A 24453-nucleotide genomic window follows, 5' to 3' on the forward strand; every position below is an offset into this window, starting at 1 on the left:
TCATCAACAACTTCCCACAAATTTTTTTTCTCCATATATGCCTCCATTCTTGCTGCCCAGATATGATAGCCTTCACCTTTGAAGACGGTGGTGCTAGTGCAGTGAAAGGAGTCTCTAAATCCATAGGAGAAAAAAACAAGAAAATAAAGATATGTTTTCCTCAAATGTAGGTCCCTCAAGAAGAAGGCTTTGATACCAATTTGTTGGAGTTGTAAGGTTAACTTCAACTCTTTGAAGTGAAAACAAAGAAAGAAAGAAGAGAACAAAAAATTTACTGCACAAAGGATGATTTTTCATTAATCTGAAGTGGTACTTAAATACTAAAAAAATACAATAACTAAAGCCTATAATTAAGCCACTACTTTGTACATGATTCCATGATCAGCAATATCCAAAACAACTAAACCACTAACATCTAAAAGTCAGTCACTAAATTAAGTTAAGAGATTATGACTTAAAGAAACTAGATAATGTCCAACATGGCTAAAAAAATTGGATAATGTCCAACAAATACTTCAAATTTTACTGCAGTAACTGAGGCAATTAATCAATACTTTCCCTTCTTCTGGGCAGCCTTAGTGACCTTAGTTGGATCTTTCTTGTCAATATTCTTAACAAAACCGACAACAACAGTTTGCTTTATGTCTCTCACAACAAAATGACCCAATGGTGGGTATTCAGCAAGGGTTTCAACCACCATAGGCTTGGTGGGAGTCATCTTAACCATACCAGAATCACCATTCTTCAAGAACTTTGGCTCCTTCTCGAGTTCTTTCCCCGAACGCCTGTCAATCTTGGTCAAAATTTCAGCAAACTTGACAGCAATGTGGGACGTATGGCAGTCGAGACTCTTGATTTCATCATTAGAAGAGACTCTTGATCAATTCTTCTCATTTATGTTTTCTTTAATATGTGCAATCTTTGCAATATTAACAACAACTTTCATAAATTCGGATTAGTCGGACTCCAAATTGGACACCAAATAAGAATAAAAAAACTTCTTATATTGCATATACCAAACCTATGGCTATCTTAACATTCGAGAAAAACACAGCAACTAAAAAAGTAAGAGACTTGTAAGTTTATGTAGATGAAGTAAAACACGAACAGAGTAGTCTAATCTTTAAAAAAAAAGTACTTGAAGCCTGCAAAAACCATTACATAGCCGATGACTTATCTAACTTAATACCCAACATTCCAATGAAACATAAAGAGAGAAACAAACAAGCATAGATAGAAAAAGATCATGTTGATATTCTATTTCAATAACAACTAAAATGATGCTCCTAATAAGCAACATTGTAGACAAATATTGCTTAATAGAGGCAACAGTAGAAGACAATATAAGTTGATAAACATGTACACATGAATACTAATTTTAGCAAAAGTAAGTCTCAAAAATTATGTCTAAAAAAGTGTTTCCCAAGATCAAATAAAGACACTAACATAACTCCTATATTTTACTCTTCTTCTCAGCAATAACTACATAATTTGGTATGACTTTTCTTTTAAGATGTTCACCACTCTTCGACACAGAAGGTATAGCAGGTAATTCGGTAAAATGCATAGAAGTCTCACAATCAGCACCATGTCCACCTAATCCATTCAATATCTCTAAAAGTTCATCAGCAATATGTAATGTTTCATCGGGTACTTCAGTAGTAAGTAATTTTATAATTTTTGCACCTTTCTGAAACAAAAAGAAAAAGAAAAAATTAAGAAACTAAAATAAAAGAAATAAAACAGATAAAGAACTTATTACCTGAGTTAAGTTCAAATCCATTTGAGAGTTAATCCACAACTGAGAGTTATCCCAAAACTCAACATTTTCATTTTGTTTAGTTGAATTTGTACCCTCTTCAGGTTGACTTGAAACTACCTCACCCAATTTTTTGGCCCATTTATAACGACCTCTAGCATTATGACTGCTGTTTTTTCAAATTTAACATTTTTCTTTTACAAAGCCCTTCCTCGATAACTTTTGAATTCCCGTATTTTCAGCATTTTTTCAGCTCTTTTTTAGCATTTTTAGTTGTTGCAGTTGTTTTTGCTTTTCTAATTCTGCGGCTTCTTTTTTCCTATTCTTGGGCTTCCTCCCTTTCTTTTTCTTCACAACTTTAGAAGAAAGAATTTCTATACAGTCCACAACTTTTGGCCAACGATCTTTATGATTTGTTGGGTTGATGTAATGTGAATACACACTTTTGAAAGTATCAACATGATAGAATACATTAACATACTTTTCTATTTTTTCATTATTTTCAATAATATAAACATAAGCATGAGTACACGATAATTCAATTAAAGCAAACCTCCTACAAGTACAATTCTTAGCCACCAAATCCACCACATATGGTCCACCAGGTCCGATAACTCTAACCTTTGGCCCTCCTGAATATTTAGGTCTAAACATAGTAGCCTCATCATTGATTTTGTTCAATTTCTTGATAATATTTGGACAAATCATGCCTTGATACTTGTCAATCCAAATTTTCTATTTGTACAAACTATTTATTAATTTATTTTTTTATCATTTCTAGCATCATAATGATTGGTTTATCTTTGAAATCAAGAATGTACCTAAAAAATATTAAAAATACATTAGTTAGACATATTGATAATAGTTGATGTCTTTAGTTGGTTTTCGATGTTGTTGAGTCGAATAGAAAATTAACAGATGGCTTATGCTTCACAAAAGTTCTACATTTTGACAAAAGAGTTTTTCTTTCTCCTTTCTCGTCTAATATAATTTGTAGAAATAAAAAATTTCAAGAGTAAATCCTCAGATAAATTTATTAGACGTAATTCAACTTTCAAGAGTGATATAAATTTTTGAATGTTAATTGAATATAGAAGTAAATAATTAAATTCTAAACTATCGAGTTAAATTGAGAAAAACACTCTCTAGGTTGCGTTGCATAATTATAGAAGATACTTTTTTTATTTACCTGTTGAAGCTTTCACATAAGTTGTTGAGCAGCATATCACATCTAGTGTTTATGCTAAAAAGTGCTCTAGTCCAACTTTCAAATGGTCTCTCTGAATGATTGAACTATTCTCTTGCTTCTTTATCTTCTTGCTCAATTTCTTTCATACATCTCTTGAACATTACTGTATTACTGACCGTTGCTACTTTCCATACCAAATCTTTTACAGTTTTACCTTTGTGTTTTCCTCTAAATTATGATACATATGTCTAACCCAACTTCTATGTTCAGCAGATGGAAATAATTTCTTGACTTCTTCTATTAAGCCCTACAAAAATGATTAAACACAACATTGAAACTTTAAAGTGAATGACATAAAATAGTATGTTAGAGAAGCATGTATGTGATTTACCTTTTGTCGATCAGACATGAATGTAATATGATGGTTGTTCCTTATTTCTACATCATGTCCAAGATTTTTCAGGAACTAACTCCAAGTTTCTTTACTTTCATTTTGAGCTATATGGAATAGGAAAAATGCAGTCATTGGGATTTATAGCAACTGTAGACAATAAATTTCCTTCAAAAGTTTCTTTTAGCCAACATCCATCAAGGCTAATAATACGTCTACATCCTGACTTAAATGATTCTTTCAGTGCTCCTAAACATACATAAAAATCTTGAAAATTTTCATCATCTCTCTAAATCACAACCGTTGATCCAGGGTTAGAATTCAACAACTTAGCTCTATATGATAAAAGTTGACCATATTGAAGGCCTTCTTGTCCATGTACATAATCCAAAGCTATTTTTTTGGCCCTCTATACCTTCTTATATGATGTTGTGTTGCTATAATCCTTCAGGATAGCTGCAATCAGTCCTTTTACACTCCAATCAGGATCAACTCTAAAATTGTCAAGATACCTTTTAGCAATATACTACGGTGACATGTAAAAATTATCAAACACGTTGCCACCTATATGATTTAAATCAATGGACTTAATCTGAATAGTAGGATCATCTTAACTCAATTTGCTAGCGTGACTCCTAAATGGACAACCATTTTCCTTGCAGGAGCATATCACTCTTACTGTATCATTGGTAGAAAAGTAAAGTTGTCTCCTATGTTTAATACCCCAGTCTCTTCAAGCTTGTTTAAATTCCTCAAAACCTCCAAACTTCATACCTAATTTCAACGTTGGCCTATCTCTATATTTAGTTTCATTATACTCTTCATATGAAACCTTACCATTTTTTTTTCAGAATCAACCTCCTCAAGCAATTCATTTGAATCTGCATATTCAGAATCAACATCAGTAATCTATTGTGGTACTATAATCAGAGTCCTAGATGATGGGCCTAATGTCAAAGCCACATTTCTAGGACTTCCTTTTCCTTTTCTAGAGTTTTCTTTCGCTATAACCTCCTAAAAGTCATTATCTTCATCATATAGTTATAATCTGAATCACAAAAATCTTCTTCAACATCACTATCCCATCTTTCAATAGTAACTTGTGTGATAAGATTATCATCCTCAACCCTAATACGATTCAGAAAAGACTCAAATTATCACACTTGTGCGTCGAATACTCCTATAATAAGCAAATGAAATCGATCATAAAAAAGCATAAGCATCAGATTAAAGAGATCAAAAAAGACAGAAGTTGACACTAAAATATCTCGACTTTTATAGGTAGATAAAGAAAATGAGAATTATTCAAGGAGGTAATACTCTACATGTATTTTATAGAGTGTATTTAAAATAAAAAATATACAAAACACACATCCAAAAACATGAATTTATAGTGTAAAAATTCCAAATCCAAGCCTGTAGTCAATACAAAAACAAAAAAGCTAAAAATCCATGTTGATTTCAAGACAAATAAAAATAACTTTAAGAAATTACTACAATAACATGTTGGAGAGTTAAAATATACTTTGTTCTCCTAAAAAAGACCTAAAAAATACAACAATAAAGAAAGAAAATTTACCTCATTGTCTATCATTCGATCAACATTATCAGCGGCTTGTGGGAGATGAGAAGCCTTCCCATTCTCCATTAAATTAGTTGAATTTTTTAATTTATTTTGGATTCCAAAAGCTTCAAGAAATGTCGTTCTTTTTTCTAAGGTAAACCGATGATATCTTCTACTGATGGAATAAGGAAGAAAAAGGGTTTCTTTTAGGAGAAAGGACAAAATCGACACTTCAAATTAAATTATTTCCACGAAAATGGCCATGGCATTTAAATTTCACTTTCTAGCCATTTTAACTTGCTGGCTTGTTCTATACTATTTCTACACATCTTCTATACAGTTTCTATACATATTTTATACATATAAATACTCTATACGAAAATTATATAGTTTCGATACACAATTTATACAATAATTATACATTATTATTTTTTACACATTTTATATAACAATTATATAATTTTTATACACTTTCTATATGTTTTTTTATATATTTTTTATATATACATATTTGATAGAACTATACAATTTCTATCATGTATCTTATATAGATACATATTCTATATAGTAATTATACCTTTTTATACAATTATATTTAATTATTATCTCTAAATAATTAAAAAAAGCATAATATATTTCAGTTAAAAAATTTATAGCAAAAAAAAAAACTAAAATATTTTTAAAAGGGCCTAATGACCCAAGTTGAAAATTGTATCAGTATTGTATATGAATTGTATCAGTATTGTATATGGACTGTATCTGAATTACATGGGCCAAAGTGACCAAATTAGGAAATGACTATAAAATAAAAATACTTTATCCGACTGGACACTTTTTGGCAAAATTTCAAACTTGAGCTATTTGTTTTAAAAAGTGCTAGATAATATCATTTTTTCTTTCTTTTAATCTAAAGATGGGGTTAAATGGGTCATGGGTTATGGATAATTAAGCAGAAAATTATACGTTATAGCCTCAATAATGAGTGACTTTGGATTTTTGATCCCAATAAGAAAAGTCTTTAAAGACTAGTGTTCCTTCCCTTTTTAGTATAGTGCAAATACAATTTTGCCCTCTACACCTCAAATATTTTTTTAAACTTTTCATACTCATTTGTCTCTCAAATTCTATTTTTATTTTTATTATTTTCACTTTTTTTATTTTTTTTCTTAATTTTATTTTCTTGTTTTAATTCATTTGTTTCAACCTTTATTTTTTCTCTTCTTTTTTTTTCCTCAAACATTATCTATTTCTTTTTGTTTTATTTTTTTTAATTTATTTGTCTCAACCTTTATTTTTGGTTTTTATCATTTCTAATTTTTTTCCCCCATTTTTCTCAAACTTTATTTTTATTTTTCCTCTCATTTTTATTTTTTCTCAATTTTTTTAATTCTTCGATATTTTCTTAATCTTTATTTTTTTCTTGTCTTTTTTTTTCTCAACCTCTTTTTTTTATTTCTCTATTTTGTTTGATCGCTTTTTTCTTTTTTCTCAACTTCTATTATATTTTGCTAATAAATAAAAAAATTGAATAATCCGCAAAGAGATCTTCTTTTTTTGACATCAAAGAAAATTTACGGGCCTGGATTGTTGTTATGAATTTCTTTGGAATAAGTTTTGTCTCTAATATAAAAATTATAGAACAACTCATAAATCAACACACAATGTGATAGTGTCAAGTCTTGCTTATGGAGCATAACTTGTTGTTTGAAAATTCTTGAGTTAAGACTTGCTTCTAAGACAAGAGTTATAGAACATCTCACAAGTCAAAAAATATTGTGGTAGTGTCAACACTTGTTCATTGGGCGTAACTTGTTCTTTTGGGAGGTTTTTGGGCTAAGTTTTATCTTAAAGGCAATACTAATAGGGCATCACATAAATCAAGACATAATATTATAGTGTCAACTTTTGTTCATGGGGCGTAACTTGTCGGCTAAGTCTTGCCTCTAAGGCAAGAGTTATAGAATATCATAAATCAAGACACGATGTGGTAGTATCAACTATAGCCCATGGGGCGTAACTTGTTGTTTGAAAGTCCTTGGACTAATTCGAACCTCTAATGCAAGAGTTATAGAGCATTTCACAAATCAAGACATAATGTGGTAGTGTCAGCTCTTACCTATGGGGCATAACTTGTTGTTTAAAAGTCCTTGATTTATAAAATATCTCATAAATCAAGACACAATATAGTAGTGTCAAATCTTGTTCGTGGAGCATAACTTGTTGTTTAAAAGTCTTTGGGCTAAGTTTTGTCTCTAAAGCAAGAGTTATAGAACACCTCATAAATCAAAACATAATGTGATAATGTCAACTCTTACCCATGGGACAAAACTTGTTATTTGAAAGTCCTTGGGTTAAGTCTGACCTCTAAGACAAGAGTTATAGTATATCTTATAAATCAAAACACAATGTGGTAATTTTAACTCTTGTCCGTTGGGCACAACTTGTTACTTGAAAGTCATTGGTCTTAGTTTTGCCTCTAAGGGAAGAGTTATAAAATATCTCATAAATCAATACACAATATGGTGATGTTAACTCTTGCCCGTGGGTCATAACTTATTGTTTGATGGTCCTTAGACTAAGTCTTACCTCTAAGACAAAAGTTATAGAGCATTTCATAAGTAAAAAATACAATGTGTTAGTGTTGACTCTTGCCCAATATACGTAACTTGTTTGAAAATTATTGGGATAAGTCATGCATCTAAGGCGAGAGTTGTAGAATATCTCATAAATGAAGACATAACGTGAGTGTCAACTCTTGCCCGTAGGGCATAATTTGTAGTTTGAAAGTCCTTGAGCTAAGTCTTGCCTCTAAGGCAATAGTTGTAGAACATCTCATAAATGAAAACATAATGTGGTAGAGTCAACTCTTGCCTGTGGGGCATAATTTGTAGTTTGAAAGTCCTTGAGCTAAGTGTTGCCTCTAAGGCAATAGTTGTAGAACACCTCATATATGAAAACACAACATGATAAAGTCAACTCTTACCCGTGGGAAATAATTTGTAGTTTGAAAGTCCTTGAGTTAAGTCTTGCCTCTAAGGCAATAGTTGTAGAACATCTCATAAATTAAAACATAACGTGGTAGAGTCAACTCTTGCCCGTGGGGCATAATTTGTAGTTTGAAAGTCCTTGAGTTAAGTCTTGCCTCTAAGGCAATAGTTGTAAAACATCTCATAAATGAAAACATAACTTGGTAGAGTCAACTCATGACGTGGTGCATAATTTGTTGTTTGAAAGTCCTTGAGCTAAGTCTTGCCTCTAAGGCAATAGTTGTAGAACATCTCATAAATGAAAATATAACGTGGTAGAGTCAACTCTTGCCCGTGGGGCATAATTTGTTGTTTGAGAGTCCATGAGCTAAGTCTTGCCTCTAAGGTAAGGGTTATAAAACATCTCATAAATCAAAATATAATGTGGTAGTGTCAACTCTTGCCCATGAAACATAACTTGTTGTTTGAAAGTCATAAGTCTTGCCTCTACAATATAGTAGTGTCAATTCTTGCCCATGAAACATAGCCTGTTGTTAGAAAGTCATAAGTCTTGCCTTTATAATGTGAAAGTGTCAACTCTTTCTCATGAGATGTAACTTGATTGGAAAAAATCGAAGAAAAGAACAAAAATAATCAAAATTACGTAAAAAGAAGAAAATGAAGAAAAATATTTTAAAAATAAAAATCAAAGAAAATGTAGAAGTTGAGAGAGAATGAAAAAAAATGTTGATAAAAATTAAAAAAAAGATTAAATAAAAATAAAGGTCGAGAAAAATTTAAAAAGAAAAAAAGAAAAGAAAAAATAAAAATTAGGGGTGGGCATAAATACCCAAAAACCAAAATACCGAACCGAACCGAATCATTTTGGTTTTTCGGTTCGGGTTTGGTTTGTTTTTTTTATAATTTCGGTATTTAGGTTCGAGTTACAGATTTTAGGTTCACATAATTTGGTTTTTCGGTTTATAACAAAATTTTTAATATACTTTTTTTAATTATATAATATATATAATATAATAATATATATTCCTATCTAATTGTCGGCCATTTGTCCTGCATCAAGACAATTTCCACACAAAATAATGTACTACTATTTTAGATATTTTATTCAAATTATCTGGAGATTTGGTATCAATGGGCTACTTTCATTTTTTAAAACAAATATCATGTATAAACTATATCATGATGAGTTCTTTTTTTTGTTGTTATATATAGTATTGTAATTAAATTGATATAGTTTAGATTCTAATATGCTAGTGTGCATATAATTATGAGTATATTGTAATATTGGTCTTGTGAAAGCCAGATAGTGATCTCAAGTCAAATGGAACATAGTTGTAGGCTAACTAGCTAAGAGTATCCCTTTTGATTATTCCAAAAGTAAGTATCCCTTTTGAGTTTTGAGAGTCCTGCTTTTTTTTTCCTCGTGTTAAAGTATCTGTAGGCTATATATATTACTCCAGTTTTTATCATAATGAAAAACTTTGGTATATTTTGTAGCATCGTGTACTTTTTTATTTGAAAGAAGACAAGACCAAAAAATCAAAATTACTAAACCAAAATAAAATCAAACCAAAATTTATATAAATTGAACTGAACCAAACAAATTCGGTTTGGTTTTCGGTTCGTATAATTGTAAAATCGAAAATCGAAAAAACTGAAATAAAAAAATCAAACCCGAACCGAAGTACCAAATGTCCACCCCTAATAAAAATCAAAGAAAAATAAAAAAGTTTCTTTTATTGATACAAGCCAAATGGCCTCTGAGTTGCTAGGGAGGATGCTTACGGGTCAAATGACACTTGAAGCCTTCTCGAGGGCTATCAAAAGACGTCCATTAGATGATTATGATGACCAATAAGACTTAAGGGATGTTAGAGAGGATAATGGAAGACCAAACGGGGCCAGAAAGCCCCCGGGAGAGGAGATGCGCCCCATCCGCTTTAGAGGTACACCCAACCCGCTCTATATCCTCTAGAGTAGGTCAAAACAGCCCACTATACGCTTGGGATATGCCCCATGTGCGCCCCCATATGCTCAAGCAAGTGCCTAATGGGCTTCTATGCATTTGTCTTTCCTAAATGGGTCACTTTTGGGCCCATAAGATGTAATAACCTAGCCTAGACTATAAATAAGACTTCTTTTCATTTTAGTAAGTAGTTTATGTTGAATTATGAAATTGAACACCTGTGAGAGTGTGAGGCAAGCGTGAATTCGCTTGTGTTGATCTTTTGTTTAGAAACGTGGGTTGCTTGGGAATCGATTCCCTTGAGGTCTACGTAAGATTTAGGTGCTTTGTTCGGTTTAATTGATTGAGGGTTTAGGGTTTGATACACCCCTTATTTGCTTTCAATTTCTTGTATTGTGTCTGTCTTATTCCTTTTCTATCTATCTTTAGCTTTCATATTCGTATCGTAGTTTAGTTTTCGATTTTGTATTTTGTTCGTGTATCATTTATAAAAGCAGATGTTGAGAGGTGTAAAGAAAAAAAAGTAAGGACTGAGAAAAACTAAAAAGAATAAAAAAACTAAAGTAAAATAAAATAAAAAGTTGAGAGGAAAAAACGAAAAGGGGTTGAAAAAAAATAAAAATAAAAAGAGAAAAGAAAAAATAAAAATCAAAGTAACATTAAAAGAGAAAAAAAATGAAAGTTGAAAAATATAAATATGGAGATGTTATCCATTATGACTATCATTTATAAAATTTACTCCATTGGTCAGGGGCAATTTCGTCCAAAAAAAATAATAGTTAATAGGTAAAGGTTAAGGAAACTTTTTTATTTTAGACTAAAATTTAAAAGTCACCCCAATTTGAGTCTATTCTTGAGATTTACCCATAATTAAGTGTTGGGTCAAATATAGTCAAGTGGGTTTTACTGTTAAGTTTTTAACATTTCTGTTAGTTTTTTATTTTTCTTGGAATAATTATAGAGTTCAATGATATTATTATAAAAAAAAATCATAAGTAACATTAATGGAATGTTTGTAAAACTTCAGTGACAATTTAAGAAATTTACTCCAAATTTAGATAAGGCAGCTTTTTGTGCATGGACACCTAAAGTATTATAAATAACTAAATAAAATTTCAAGAAAAAAATGTGAAAAGACGATTTTGTCTAAAGCGGAGACTTTTAATTAAAGGTAAAAAGTTCAAATAATATTTTTAATACCCTTCACACTTTTAGTATATTAGAGATTAAAGATAGAAATGAAAGACTAGAGATAGAGATAGAAATTAGAGATACATATTAGGGATCGTTTGGTAGAGTGTATAAGAATAATACAAAATATGGTGTATTAGTAATGCTTGTGTTAGCTATGCTTGTATTTTTCTTATGTAGTGTTTAGTTCGATGTATTAAAAATAACATGAATTACATAATTTCTAAAAAAAAAAAAATTTTTACTTAATAACCTCAATATATATGTTGGAAAGGATGCAAAATTTTTTTTGAGGGATAATAGTGTCTTTCAGCATGTTAATGCATGCATTAGATTCATTACATTACTAATGCCATGAATTTTGAGGTATTAGTAATAAAAACTTCAATACACAATAGTGTGTGTAACTAATGATAGGATAAACAGATATACCAAACAAGGTACTACTAATACATATTAAACTAATGCATGCATTAACTTTCTAATACACTCTACCAAACGACCCCTTACAAATATACAAGCACTAACAATTATTTGCAGGACTTTAGCCAAATATTAGCCTTTGCAATTGTAGCCCCCCCAAAGATAGCATATAGCCAAATTTGAATTTTCATAAATGCTAAACGATTTATGAACTCTTCACGAACAAGACTGATTTATTTGATTCTTCATTATCACATCACCTATGAAATTACCAAATTGTAGCACTACTACCACAAATTCTCTCTATTTGTTAATGACAGAATGTCCCTACTTCATGATATAATATAGCATAGACAACTGTACTGAAGCTGATAGGAATATAGGATCTCTTTTTGTACACTATGCATCTTCTTGATGCCAGTAATGAATCTACTGTTCCAAAAACAAATTGTAATCTCTCCTTTCAGTCTTCTCGTTTTGAGCTTTTAACAGAAGACACAAAATGTCCCTACTTCCTGAAATGATTAGATAGCCAATGCGCCATATTAGTCAGTGCACCTCACTATTGTGTCACATAGCAATACTAGAAATGGCAAAAAAGTTTTAGTTATACCTCCAAATCAGTGAATCAGGAGGAGAAAGCGAAAAAATCAGACCCCTCGACAGTTTGTAACAAATGGTCAACTCTAATACGAACTACAAAATAAGTAGTGAGTTTGCTGTCACATTTGAAATAGAGTGCAAAGCAAACAAAGACAAGAAGCATGCACGGGCTGATCTATAAAAGGGTTGGCTTTTGGAACCCCCACTCTTAAGTCACGTATCTTCATCTTTTTCTAATAATTCCATATAATATGTCAATGCATACCAAGTAAGGTTACACATTTACACCACAGAAGAGTTGGAATGCACAAAATGATATTGCCAAGTAAGGTTTGTCAACCAAATCATCAAGGCTCTCATGTGCTCCTGTCTAAAAGATTCACTTCTTGAAGCAGTACAATAATATACTATCAACACACGTTGACACCACTATGAGGGTGCTCGCACAAGATTAGGGGCATTTTCGCAAACCAATTTACAACAACTGCACCTCAATCCCAAGCAAGCTGCGGTCAGCGACATAAATCCTCACTGACCATGTTGCTCCATTTAAGCTCATAGCGGACCAATATTCTATACAAAACAAGAACAAAAAATTACTAAGTTCTCACATATGTACATGACAGGACTAAAGGACTCCCTAGAAAACATAGCACCTGAGGTAAACATACTAACCCGACAAAAACTAATGAGGTTACTAGAACCTACGGATCTCCAAGCTTGTAGCCTAGCTGTTTTGCTGGGCATGCAACATGATCATCAAGAATATTGGGGTTTGGTAACACTCGACTTCCATCATTTAGCAGCTTCTTTTCTTCTTCCGAATAGACTCTAACAAGACACCATCCAAGCCTTGGTCCTTGAACCTGCAGTGACATAATCAGCAGCTTGAAATGGTCAGTTCAACATTCTACATTAGAAATCATTCTAGAAACCATGTCAGTTTGCAGTGACACATGTTGTCATGAAAGAGGTATGCCAAGTCCAAGGGGATGATGATATTCTGCTTTTCTTAAAGCAGCGATATACTTTTAAGCTTGTAGTTCCTCAAATATGCTAAGCACCAGTTTACACAATTAGTTCTCTAATGCCTGAAAACAATAAGTCGAAGGTGTATGTTCCTGTTCTTTCCAGTGAAGCCCTTGTTTCTACTCCTCCATGACTTGAGCAGAAAAGATTGCTCGAAATGCTTCCTTCACAATAGAGAAGTTTCAGTCTTGGTATTGTGCATCAAACACTCTGTAATCACCAAGTACAACAACCTTTACAATATTTCCACAAAGCGAGGTTTGGGAAGGGTAGCGTGTACGTAATCCGTACCTCTACTTCAGAGGTGCGGTGGAGAGGTTGTTTCCAATAGACCCCTGACTCAAGACAAAAACAATCTAGAAAAGACGTAATAGAAGTACAAGAAATAATAGGTAGTAACAAAACTACATATAGTAATAGAAACAAAACTACCCCAAAATAATACTATAGTCAAGCTACCAGAAACAATAAGCATCACCAAACTTCAAGAACAAGAAACTACAAGTGTAGCACTACGACTAGTAATACGGAAAACAAGATAAAGCACTCCTATCTAATAGCATGGACGCATTCCTTCCTACTAACCTTCTACCCTAATCAACATCCTCTACGCCTTCCTATCTAGGGTCATGTCCTCAGTAAGTTGTAGTTGCACCATGTCCTGCCTAATCACTTCTCTCCAATATTTTTTCAGTCTACCTCTACGTCTCCTAAATCCATCTATAGCCAACCTCTCTCACCTCCTCACTGGGATATTCATGCATCTCCTCATCGCATGTCCAAACCTTCTCAACCTCGCTTCCCACATCCTGTCTTCCACCAAAGTCACTCCCATCTTGTCTCGGATATCCTCATTTCTAATTCTATCTCTGTTCGTAAACTCACACATCCATCGCAACATCCTCATTTCCGCCACCTTCATCTTTTGGATGTGAGAGTTCTTGAGTGTCCAACACTCCACCCCATACAATATAGTTGGTTTAACAGCCGCTCTATAGAACTTGCCTTTAAGTTTAGGAGGCACCTTCTTATCACATAAGACTTTGGATGTAAGCCTCCATTTCATCCACACTGCACCAACACGATAAATGACATCCTCGTCAATCTCTAGTTACAAAAAGAAGGCCTAAAAGCGACGGATTGCGTCGCTTTGGAACGACGAACAGAAACGCAAAAGTAAAAAAAAAAATTAAAATTCTTTAAAGTAAGCAACCTTGCTCGTCGCTTTTTCTTCAATGCTTAGTTCTTCATATGGAAGAACAAAGTGACGGACCATGTCGCTTTTCTAGAAAATTTCCAGAAAAGTGACAGATAGGGACTCTTGGATCCCTACCTGTAAACAAAAAATGCAATTTAATATAGTCCCAAGAAGCACTAATTGCTGCCAAACAATCATATTAACATTATTAAACACACTAAATAACAACCAAACACATAAATATAATAATCAGAAAACCTATAAAGTGTTTCAAAACTTAAACTAAAGTTCAAAAACCGAATAGTGCCAAAACATACAACAGAACAGAAGAATGTCAATCCTAAGGGGTTGACGCCACAAAATCCCCATTACTCTCGGTGTCTTCGCTACTTGATACTAAGGAGGAAGATGGAAAACAGGTACGACAATGATCCAGGTTAAGGACTTGTTCCTTAATTTCCTCGATTGTTTTGCACATGCTATCATTTAAGCAACTCGTTGTGCCTAGGACTCTGCCAAGGCATGCGTATACTATGCAATTTGATGCGACATAGCAAAGATCTAAACATCATCAATCGCTTTGGCCTGGCGTGACAATCCAATACCTTTCGATCCTGATTGGATGTGTCATAAGCAGTTCCTAGAGCCCATCCTATAGACTCTCCACCCCACCCCCACCCCACGTCCACCACTACTGTCTTAGTCCAAATTTGAGTGGCTTCTTTCGGCATATGCTGGGTCCTACCGGACCTAGGCTTGCTGAACTAAGACAAGTATCACTCATAATCATCCTGCATATTAAAAAACAAAAGCTAACATATATGTATAAAATAAAGATATGTTAGTACTTTGTATCTAAATTTTTAAACTTACATAAGCATTTTGACCCATGGCTTAACCCTTACATCCAGATCCGATTCATTCCCCATTATATGTGTTTCCTTGAAGATCTCAACCTGAGTCGAAGGGCACCCATTTTTGCTCCAGCAAACAAAATATAATTAAACATAATCAAGTAATATTTAATCAACTTTATATAAGCACATTAACTAAAATGTTAATATTATTACTTACCATTTTCCCAACTATGGTCCCAATGCTCTTTGCACCCTCAGTGTGCAATGAACCACCTTTTACCCTAGCTCCGGTATTCTTGGCTTGTTCAAAAAACGCATTGAATTCGTCTTAATCCTAATATGAAGTTGCTCATACATTTCCCATAGAAACCATTGTCCACACTTTATGGTATCTCGAGCAAGTTTAAGCCAACTAGACAGCATACTGGCTTTCCTCTCAAAGGTGGTGAAAATGACTAGATTGTACTTTCTTCTACAGGTACACATTGTCTAACAATCAGGTGACTAGCATTAGATGATATATATTAATATTAAATTTTACTAAACATTAGTTAAATTGTATATATCTTAACCATGGAATGTCATATCCTCTTTGAAATCTCCTTCCAAGAGTGATAATGATGCGTAAAAATCCTCCTAACCCTCTATTTAGAACCTTAACAATCGGTCTTGAGAGATTCCACCCGAAAAAAACATAATAAACATGTCAAGTCATAAATAATTAATGAAGATGGAAAGAATAAACTTATCAACTAAAAAAACAAACTTACAATGATCCATCAGGCTCAATTATCACTATATCAAGCCCGTCTTTATCATCAGGTGCTAGATCAATCAGATTCTCCTCATCCTCCAATGAAGGTGCATAACGCTAAGTCAATGTGGGAGTAGTTGTCTACGCGTCAGAGTTGGTATATAGGTTGGGCGATGAATAGCAAAGGATGGACAACAACAACAACAAACCCAGTGTATTCTCACAAAGTGGAATCGCAAAGGATGGAGTACCAAATAAAAATTTGGAGATGGCCAAGTCCTGTGGCCAAGGAATAGTGGGTGTAGGCATGAAAATGTGAGTAGCAGTGTGTGGAGGTAGTGAGGAGAAAGTAGAAGAACATCCGAGAGGATGTACCATGAAAATCTCTTAAGATGCGCAGTGCCAAAAGGGACATAAGACATCGGTAGAAAAGAGCCACGTTCTGGCGCTTGTAAAAGATGACCTTAAATATCATCAGGCTATACAGGATTCCTAGTTTTCTTCTTTTTGTTCTTACTAGACTTGCTACTCTTAGTAGTATGAGACATCTATATGCTAACTTACATTACAACATAGAAAGAAAATCATAAGTATTAAAAAAAATTACTCCCTCCGTTTAAAAAGGAATGACCTACTTTGACTTGGCACAAAGTTTAAGAAAATAAAGAAGACTTTTGAATCTTGTGGCCTTAAATTAAAGTTGTGTCAAATGTACCAAAATGCCCTTTAATCTTGTGGTCCTAAATATGCCATGTGGAAAGTTGAAATAAAAGTATTGCCAAAAAAGAAAAGGGGTCATAGTAGGTCATTCTTTTTTAATCAGAGAGAGTATGAGCTAATTTTTTTAATACTTGTGATTTTCAATTTTAATTAGTGTTAATTTTTTAATACTAGTGATTTTTAATTTTAATTAAAAGAAATAGCACTAATTTTGTTTTTAATACTTATGATTTTCTTTATATGTTGTAAATGTAAGTTTGTATATAGATGTCATTAGGTCGTGATGGCACTCAAGCTTGTACTACTAAGAGTAACAAGTCTAGTACGAGCAAGAAGAAGAACATTAGAAGGTCAGAACCTGACGATATTCCATTTTATCTTTCAGCTGCGCCACAACTTGCCTCTTATCCACCAATGTCTTATGTCCCCTTTGGCACTGCAAATCTAGAGATTTTCATGGTACATCCCCTCAAATATAGTCTTCTACTTTTCATTCACTACCTCCACATACTGCTACTCCTACACTTTCATGTGCCTACACTCATTATTCCTCAGCCACAAGGCTTAGCCACTTCTAGAGGAGTAGGAATGCATCCATAATAGCAGAGAGGAGTGTTTTGTTTGTATCCGTGTCTGTAGTTTCTCGTTCCTAGTTTTCTGATGATGTTTGTGATATCGATAGATAGTTTATAGTATTACTCTATCGGTGTCGGGTTTCTCTTCTTATCTAGCATTGGGTTATCTCATCTTGTTGTTTATTTTTATGTTTTTTGTTTGTTATACTATTATCTGTCTTGAGTCGGGGATCTACTGGAAACAACCTCTCTAATTCATCTCTAATTCATCTGAGGTAGTGGTATGGACTGTGTATACTTTACCCTCTCCAAACCTCACTTTGTATGAATACACTAGGTATGTTGTTGTTGTTGCATTCCCCCATGATCCATCCTCACCTATCAGGTTTGCGGCTTAGAGATATCAACTCTGAGTCTAACATGCAGGCAGCTACTCCCACACTGACTCAACGTTATGCACCTTCACTGGAGGATGAGGAGGATCTGATCGATCTAGCACTTGGCGATAGGTACAGGCGTGATGATTGAGCCTGATGGATCGTAAGTTTGTTTTCTTAATTGATAAGTTCATTTTATTTTTTTCTTCTTCATTAATTATTTATGACTTGACATATTTATTTTCTTTTTTTGCAGATGGAATCCTCAAGAACGGTTGCTACGACTCTACATGAGAGCATAAAGAGGCTTTTTAGGCATCCGTATCACTCATGGAAGGAGATTCCATAGAGGATGTGACATGTCATGTTTAATGAGTTTACGGTATATACAATTTAATTGATATTTAGTAAAGTTTAATATTAATATATATCATCTAACATTAGTCACTTAATTTTCAGGCATGTGTACCTGGAGAAGAAGGTACAATTTGGTTATTTCCATCACTTTTGAGACAAAAGCCAGTGTCAGGCTGTCCAACTAGCTTTAACTTGCTCGGGATACCAGAAATTGTGGACAATGGCTTCTACAGGAAGTGTATGAGCAGCTTCAAGAATATTGAGATTCATACGAATTCAAGGCATTGTCTGAACAAGCCAAGATTGCCAGAGCAAGCGTAAACGGGGCTAGTTGCACATCGGGGGTGCAAAGAACGTTGGGACCATAGCTAGGGAAATGGTAAGTAATAATATTTACCTTTTAATTTATATGTTTATATAAAGATGAATAAATATTACTTGATTATGTTTAATTACATTTTGTTTGTCGGTGCAAAAATTGGGGTGCCCCCAACTTAAGCTGAGATCTTCAAGGAAACACATATAAAGAATAAGAAAAATAAGTCGGATCCAGATGTATGGGTAGAGCCAAGAGCTGAAAATGTCAAGTTTAAAAATTTAAATACAAAGTATTAACGTATCTCTATTATGTGTATATATATATATATATATATATGTTAAACTTTTGTTTTTTATCATTTAGAAGGATTATGGACAATACTTATCTGAGTTCAGCCAAACTGAGTAACCTCAGGACCGACCGGCCCAGCCTATACCAGAAAAAGCCACTCAAATTTGGAAGGAGAAAGTGGTTTTGCGTGGGGTCTATGGGATGGGCTCTAGGAACAATTTGCGACATAGCCAATCAGGACTGGAAGGTATTGGATCATCACACCAAACCACAACGATTGACTATGTTAAGATCGCTGCTATGTCATAGCAGATCTCACAACTCATGGGTGCCTTGGCAGAGTTCGAGGCACAACGGGTTGCTCGAAATGATAGCATGTGCAAAACCATCGAGGAAATCATAAAACAAGTCCTTAACTTAGCTCGTCGTCATAATCGCTCTCTATCTTCCTCCTCGGCATCAAGTAGCCAAGAAACTGGGGGTCGTTTGGTCGTAAACAAGTTATTTTGGGATTAATTATCCCAGGACTAACTATCCCGGGATTAGAGATAAAAATAACACTATAATCCCGAGATAACTAATTGAGATTGAGTTATCCCATGCATTTTATCCCAATCAAACATGGGATAAGCTCATCCTAAAATTAATCCCGAGATTAGTTATTCCTTATCCCTCGTACCAAACTACCCCTGAGAGTAATGGGGAGTTTGTGGTGTCAACCCCTTAGGATTGGCATTCTCAAGTTTTGTTGTTGGTTTTGACACTTTGTGGACGTTTTTTAACTTTAGTTTAAGTTTTGAAACACTTTCTAGGTCTTTCGCTTGATATATTTTGATGATATTTAATGTTTTTTATATCGTTATATGATAGTTTTGGCACTAATTAGTGCTGCATGGGACGGTATTGAATTGCATTTTTTGTTTATAAGTGGGATGCACAAACTGCAGGTTACTAACAGATAAAGAACCTATGCTTCCACTTACTGTTTTCATGTTTCATAAGATCCTTTACCGTCAATTCTGAGCTAATTTATGTCTCCTGTGATTTCTGCCTTCCAAAGCTATGAAAGGGAAATCATAGCTCCTCTATTATGCCTTCACTAATGCTAAGAGCTTCTCCAATATAAAGAAAGGTATTCCTAAACCATGAATTCCCTTTCTTCAGTGTTTATCTGTCTTTTCTCTTTATTGCTTTCCTTTTTTTGTTTGGGGGCTGGGGACAAAAACATCCTACTGCTTTCCCCTCCAGTAGTCTAGGGATTTCAGTCTTTTGAGATTAATTATTAAGCGTAATTTATGAGTTTCCAAATTATAGCAGCACCCTGTTTAAAATTTCAATGTTCACTTATGGCTTCTTTTGATCAGGAAAATATGATCACAGGGGAGTTTTTCTGATGTTCCTCGGGCCATCACTTTGCTTGTCTACTAGACCAGTAACACAACCACATAACCCCAGCACTTACATTACAGAAAATGACAAAAGAACAGTGTTAAAAATGCTTTTCAGTATTCCTTGGGGGAGACCAGGAAAGAAAAAATAGAACCACCTCCAAGAGAATTTGATAAGTACAAATAAAAGGAATAGGGACTACTTCTAAATTGGGATAAAAGCTACAGGTAAACTAAACTAGTTGCTGTGTGTTGAAATGACTCACCATAATTAGCAACTGGAATAAAGAATACAATTCTTACAAATCTCCCGAGCACCTTGTTTTCTAAGGTATAGGCTATAAATCTTGTCAAGTGGAATTATGCATGAAACTAAGGTAAAAATTTATAAGCTCACTTGTACATGCAAGCTAACCAAATGATACAGCAATCTAGCAACCAAAGTCATGAATTCAAATAGACCATCAAGTGCAACAGTTAGAGGCCTACCTCTGATACAACTAACTTTAACCCACTTGGATACGATTCTTTCCTGATAACAGGGATGCCCAAATTCACCAATAAACCAAATTCATTTTATTACACGATAGGTAACACCTTTCTGCATTGTTCTTAATCTTGATTGATCAACATCGTGTCCAAAAGGGATCAACAATCCAATTTCAGGTAATCGTCATGATCATATTAACCTTTGCACATTGTTTCTTGATTGATCAACTTGACATCTAAAAGAAATCACCAAATACATAATTCGTTTCATTGATGATCATTGCAAACTGCAGTTGGACAGCTAAAAAAGATACAACAACTATGCTCAATCTCAAACTAATTCAGGGTGGATTCTAGCTTTACTCTGACAGTCAACCTACTGCAACCAATTGATGATCATTGCAAACTGCAGCAGACAGCTCAAAAAGATACTACAACAACAACTATGCTCAATCTCGAACTAGTTCGGTTGGGTTGTAGTTTTACTCTAATCATCAACCGATTGCAACCCTCTCCTTTGTTCGGGCATGAGACAGGCAATGGAAGCTCATACATAGAATGCAAAGCTCACAGCTCGACACTATCACAAATTTAAAACAGCACCAGAAAACTGAGAACTTTGCCACACCTCAATCCCCTCAGCATTTTCTCTCGTAACAAACAGCCTATCACCAGCTCCCTCAATTTTCTTTATGATTCCTCTTTCGGCATCCTCCACTTTATCCATATAATTCCTTCTATACAATCCTTCATGCAACACCCTTTCCCTCTCACCATCAATTCCCTTCTCCACCATTCTCGACCAAACTTCCAACTCTCCTCCTCGTCCCACGAACACCTGCTTTCGATAACAGTGAATCAAAGTACTGCTTCCACCACCTGCATGCCTCATACATGGATTTTTCTCTTCCAGATAAACCCATGGATCTTCACTTAATTTACGTAAATCTGACACTGCCAAATCACCTGATTTTGAACATATCTTGAACATTGTTAAATCTTCCCTATCAAAATCAACATCAGCAAACGAGTCCCCAAACCGGCTACTCCGACCCGAACCCGGTTCATTCGTCTCCCACACAACATCTCCTGATCTGGAATCCCACAACCTCACGTAACCCGAATACCCAAAAGCTCCAGCACTAACTGAAACGCCGAGCAACGCATTTATCTCCGGCAAAAATGTCAACTTTCCAACAACAGTTGACTTCGCCGAATTCCCAGATTGCCTTCCCAACTCCGAAACAGCCTTCATCGTACCCTTGTCAATACTTACCACACAATTTTCTCTATGTTGACACTCGAACGCAGCATAAACTGAATCAACCGAATCCACAACAGCATTTACTTTAGCCTTGTAAATCCTCGGGTCAGACGGGTCCGTCCATTCAACAGACCCGACTCTACGCCCATTAGCCAAGTTATAAAAATGGAGCCCCGATTCAAACTCCGACCCGACAACAGCCAAATCTGTTCCAACCTTCTTAATCGAGCTGATATAATCAAGATGAGTCCGTACCGTCTCCGTATGTGTTAAACTCCAATCATAAACAGAAACCTGACCGCCGTGAGCAACCCAAACGGAGCCGTCAGAATCAACGGCGTTAAAGTCCGTTACAACGCCGTCAGATGAAGGACGAATAGTCGAGAATAGGGATGCATCAATTCCACTGAGTTGACTCGGTGCGAGTGCAGATCGAAGTTGAGATTCAATCCCGTAATAAACCGCTTCGTCGATTAGTTCATGATTGGAAAACCTCTTTGCCGTCGAAGGGAGACGGTTCGACCGGAGAAGAGCTAATAAAGCCGAGAATATCTCCGGGTCCCGGTCGATGAAAACCGGTTCGTTTGAAGTCCGGTTCGATAAAGCGGATAAGAGGGAATCGGGCCCACCAGAACGAAGTGTAGATACTGTAGTTTCGAAGAGCTTGCCGCCGACGTTGAGCTTTACACGCTCACCGGTTGTACGTTGTGCACTGTCGGGTGTACCGTCCTCCATTGATTAGAGATTTGGAAAATAGAAACGCCGGCGAAAGTTTTTATTTTTTATTTTTTTATTTTTTTATTTTTTTGGAGCCGGCGAAAGGTGGAACTGAGGAAGGAGGATTCAGTTACGGAGTCACCAAGTTGAATTAGTATGTTTTATGTTTGATTATTTTGGTTTGGATGAGAAATAAATACAATTAAATTGGCTTAATTTTGTTTTGTTAAGCGGAAATTGTGGAAAGGGCAATTGAGACAAAAAATTAACAACAACAACCCAGTATACCCACAAAGTTGAGTCTATTCGAGTTGTGAAATTTATATTGCATTTAATTTATAGGGTTGACTTGTAAAGAGTTGTTGGAAACTTTGCATAAAAAAGCTCTACTTGATTGTGTTTTGCGCTAAAAAAATGATGGGTTTCTACAAATGCTCAAATACATGGTTGTGACGATTATTACAATTTGTGCATTTAGGTTTCTACAAATTCTCAACTATATGATTGTGATGATTTTACAATTTGTGCAGATACTTATTGATGAATCTCACTTTTTTGCCCAGTAATCTAATTTTATTGTTTAATATGATTTGATTATTTTTAAAAAAAAAATTTATTTATAAGATATATTTTCTTCTTTTATAATTTTGTTGATGCTTCTGCAGTTTTAAAGTAAACTTGAATCAGAGTTAAATTTAATTTATCTTTTGCGGTCGTATTTGTTGCCTTCACATTTACGATGCACAATTTTTAGGAAACCATATTTTGTAATAGGTGTTTTGCAATTGAGAAAAAAGAACCAATACCAATAAATTCGATTGTCTCCCTCATCAATTCAAGGAGTGGAATTACCTTAGAATTCTTCGGATTCAAATTTGAGCATGCCAATAAGTCCAAATATAACACATCGTAGGATAATAAATACTCAAAAAAATGTATTGAACTATTACACTCATAACTTTAAATTTGTATCATTAAATATATATCATGCAATAAATTGTACAAGCTTGATTGCATCATATTTTCTGATGTTTTATAAGTAGTTTTTATTTATTTATTTATTTATTTATTTATTTATTTATTTTATATATTAGTTTGTTTTAACAACATCTTGGTATAATTTTACCATCTAAGGAAGAACAAAAAGTATGATGTTAATATTCTAAAGATTATTCATCGTATAATCAATTAGTTGAAAATAATAAGGAGTATGATGTCATTCTATATTATCGTGAAATCACTAAGAATATTCTTTGAAGGATTATTACATTGGATTTTATATGTAGTTTTACTAATATATAGAAGTGGTGAAGTGGTGTAAAAGCAGGCAGGTGGAGGTTGTCCTGCCAGCTTTCAAAGGGCTATTTTCATCATTTCAACAGTAAGGGTAAATTTGTTATTTTAAATTTCAGCTATTGCATGCGTAAGTCTATAAAGATAACAGCTTTCCTTTCCACTTTTTCTTATCGATGAAATCTTGTTCCCACCCATTGAAGAATTCTCACAATCTTGTTGCTCTTCATATCTTCAATTTAAATACTGTAAGTTTTCTTCATTTGTGTTTTTTTTTTCTTCAAATTTTAATTTCTTTTTCAAGTTTTCAAAAGATTCAATTTTTTATTGTTGTAATTTTATTTGATCATACTGAAGCATTCTTGAAATAACAAAAATATCAAATTTTCTTGATAATTTTGGTTTGAAACGTTGATTTACTTGATCGCTCACTTCTTTTTTCCTCTTCGTCTCGAATTTTTTCTTTACTTTTCGAGCTTCGTTAAATAGGTTTAAAAGATTTTAATTCTATCAAGAGTAAAAATAAACATAGCCGAGAAATTGCAGAAATTTCAATTGACTAGTTATTTATTGGATAAAAAAGGCTATGTTTGACAAATTCAAAACCTGCGGAATTCAATTCGATTCGACTCACCTCTCGATTGACAACACTACAAGGTAATTTTTTTGCTTTAAATACCCTTTAATTTGGATTAGGGCTGTTTTATTAATCAATTTGCATTTTGTGGGTTTTGCAGTTAGCTGAGGCTGAC

General features: G+C 34.0%; 1 protein-coding gene across 3 annotated transcripts; it reads right to left on the reverse strand.

Annotated features, from left to right (window-relative positions):
• Positions 1-12244: 12244 nt before the first annotated feature.
• On the reverse strand, positions 12245-22706 carry LOC107842767 (protein ENDOPLASMIC RETICULUM-ARRESTED PEN3). 3 transcript variants are annotated; one of them, XM_016686757.2, is made up of 5 exons: positions 20428-22706; positions 15375-15646; positions 15174-15256; positions 12749-12939; positions 12245-12646 (listed from the first exon to the last, which is right to left on the reverse strand). In XM_016686757.2, the coding sequence occupies exon 1, from the start codon at positions 22424-22426 to the stop codon at positions 21011-21013; it is 1416 nt and encodes a 471-aa protein (XP_016542243.2). In that variant the 5' UTR covers positions 22427-22706; the 3' UTR covers positions 12245-12646; positions 12749-12939; positions 15174-15256; positions 15375-15646; positions 20428-21010. The 3 variants fall into 3 exon arrangements, with proteins under 3 accessions (XP_016542243.2, XP_016542241.2, XP_016542240.2); XM_016686755.2 differs by having other exon boundaries at positions 15174-15646; XM_016686754.2 differs by lacking the exons at positions 15174-15256; positions 15375-15646.
• Between the last annotated feature and the right edge of the window lie 1747 nt (positions 22707-24453).

Source organism: Capsicum annuum, chromosome 9 (genome assembly GCF_002878395.1).
Source record: "Capsicum annuum cultivar UCD-10X-F1 chromosome 9, UCD10Xv1.1, whole genome shotgun sequence".
In the NCBI taxonomy this organism is placed as follows: domain Eukaryota; kingdom Viridiplantae; phylum Streptophyta; class Magnoliopsida; order Solanales; family Solanaceae; genus Capsicum; species Capsicum annuum.

Excerpts from the sequence above, each read along its gene's own strand:
- LOC107842767 (XM_016686754.2), bottom strand. The coding sequence starts at position 22,426 with ATGGAGGACGGTACACCCGACAGTGCACAACGTACAACCGGTGAGCGT.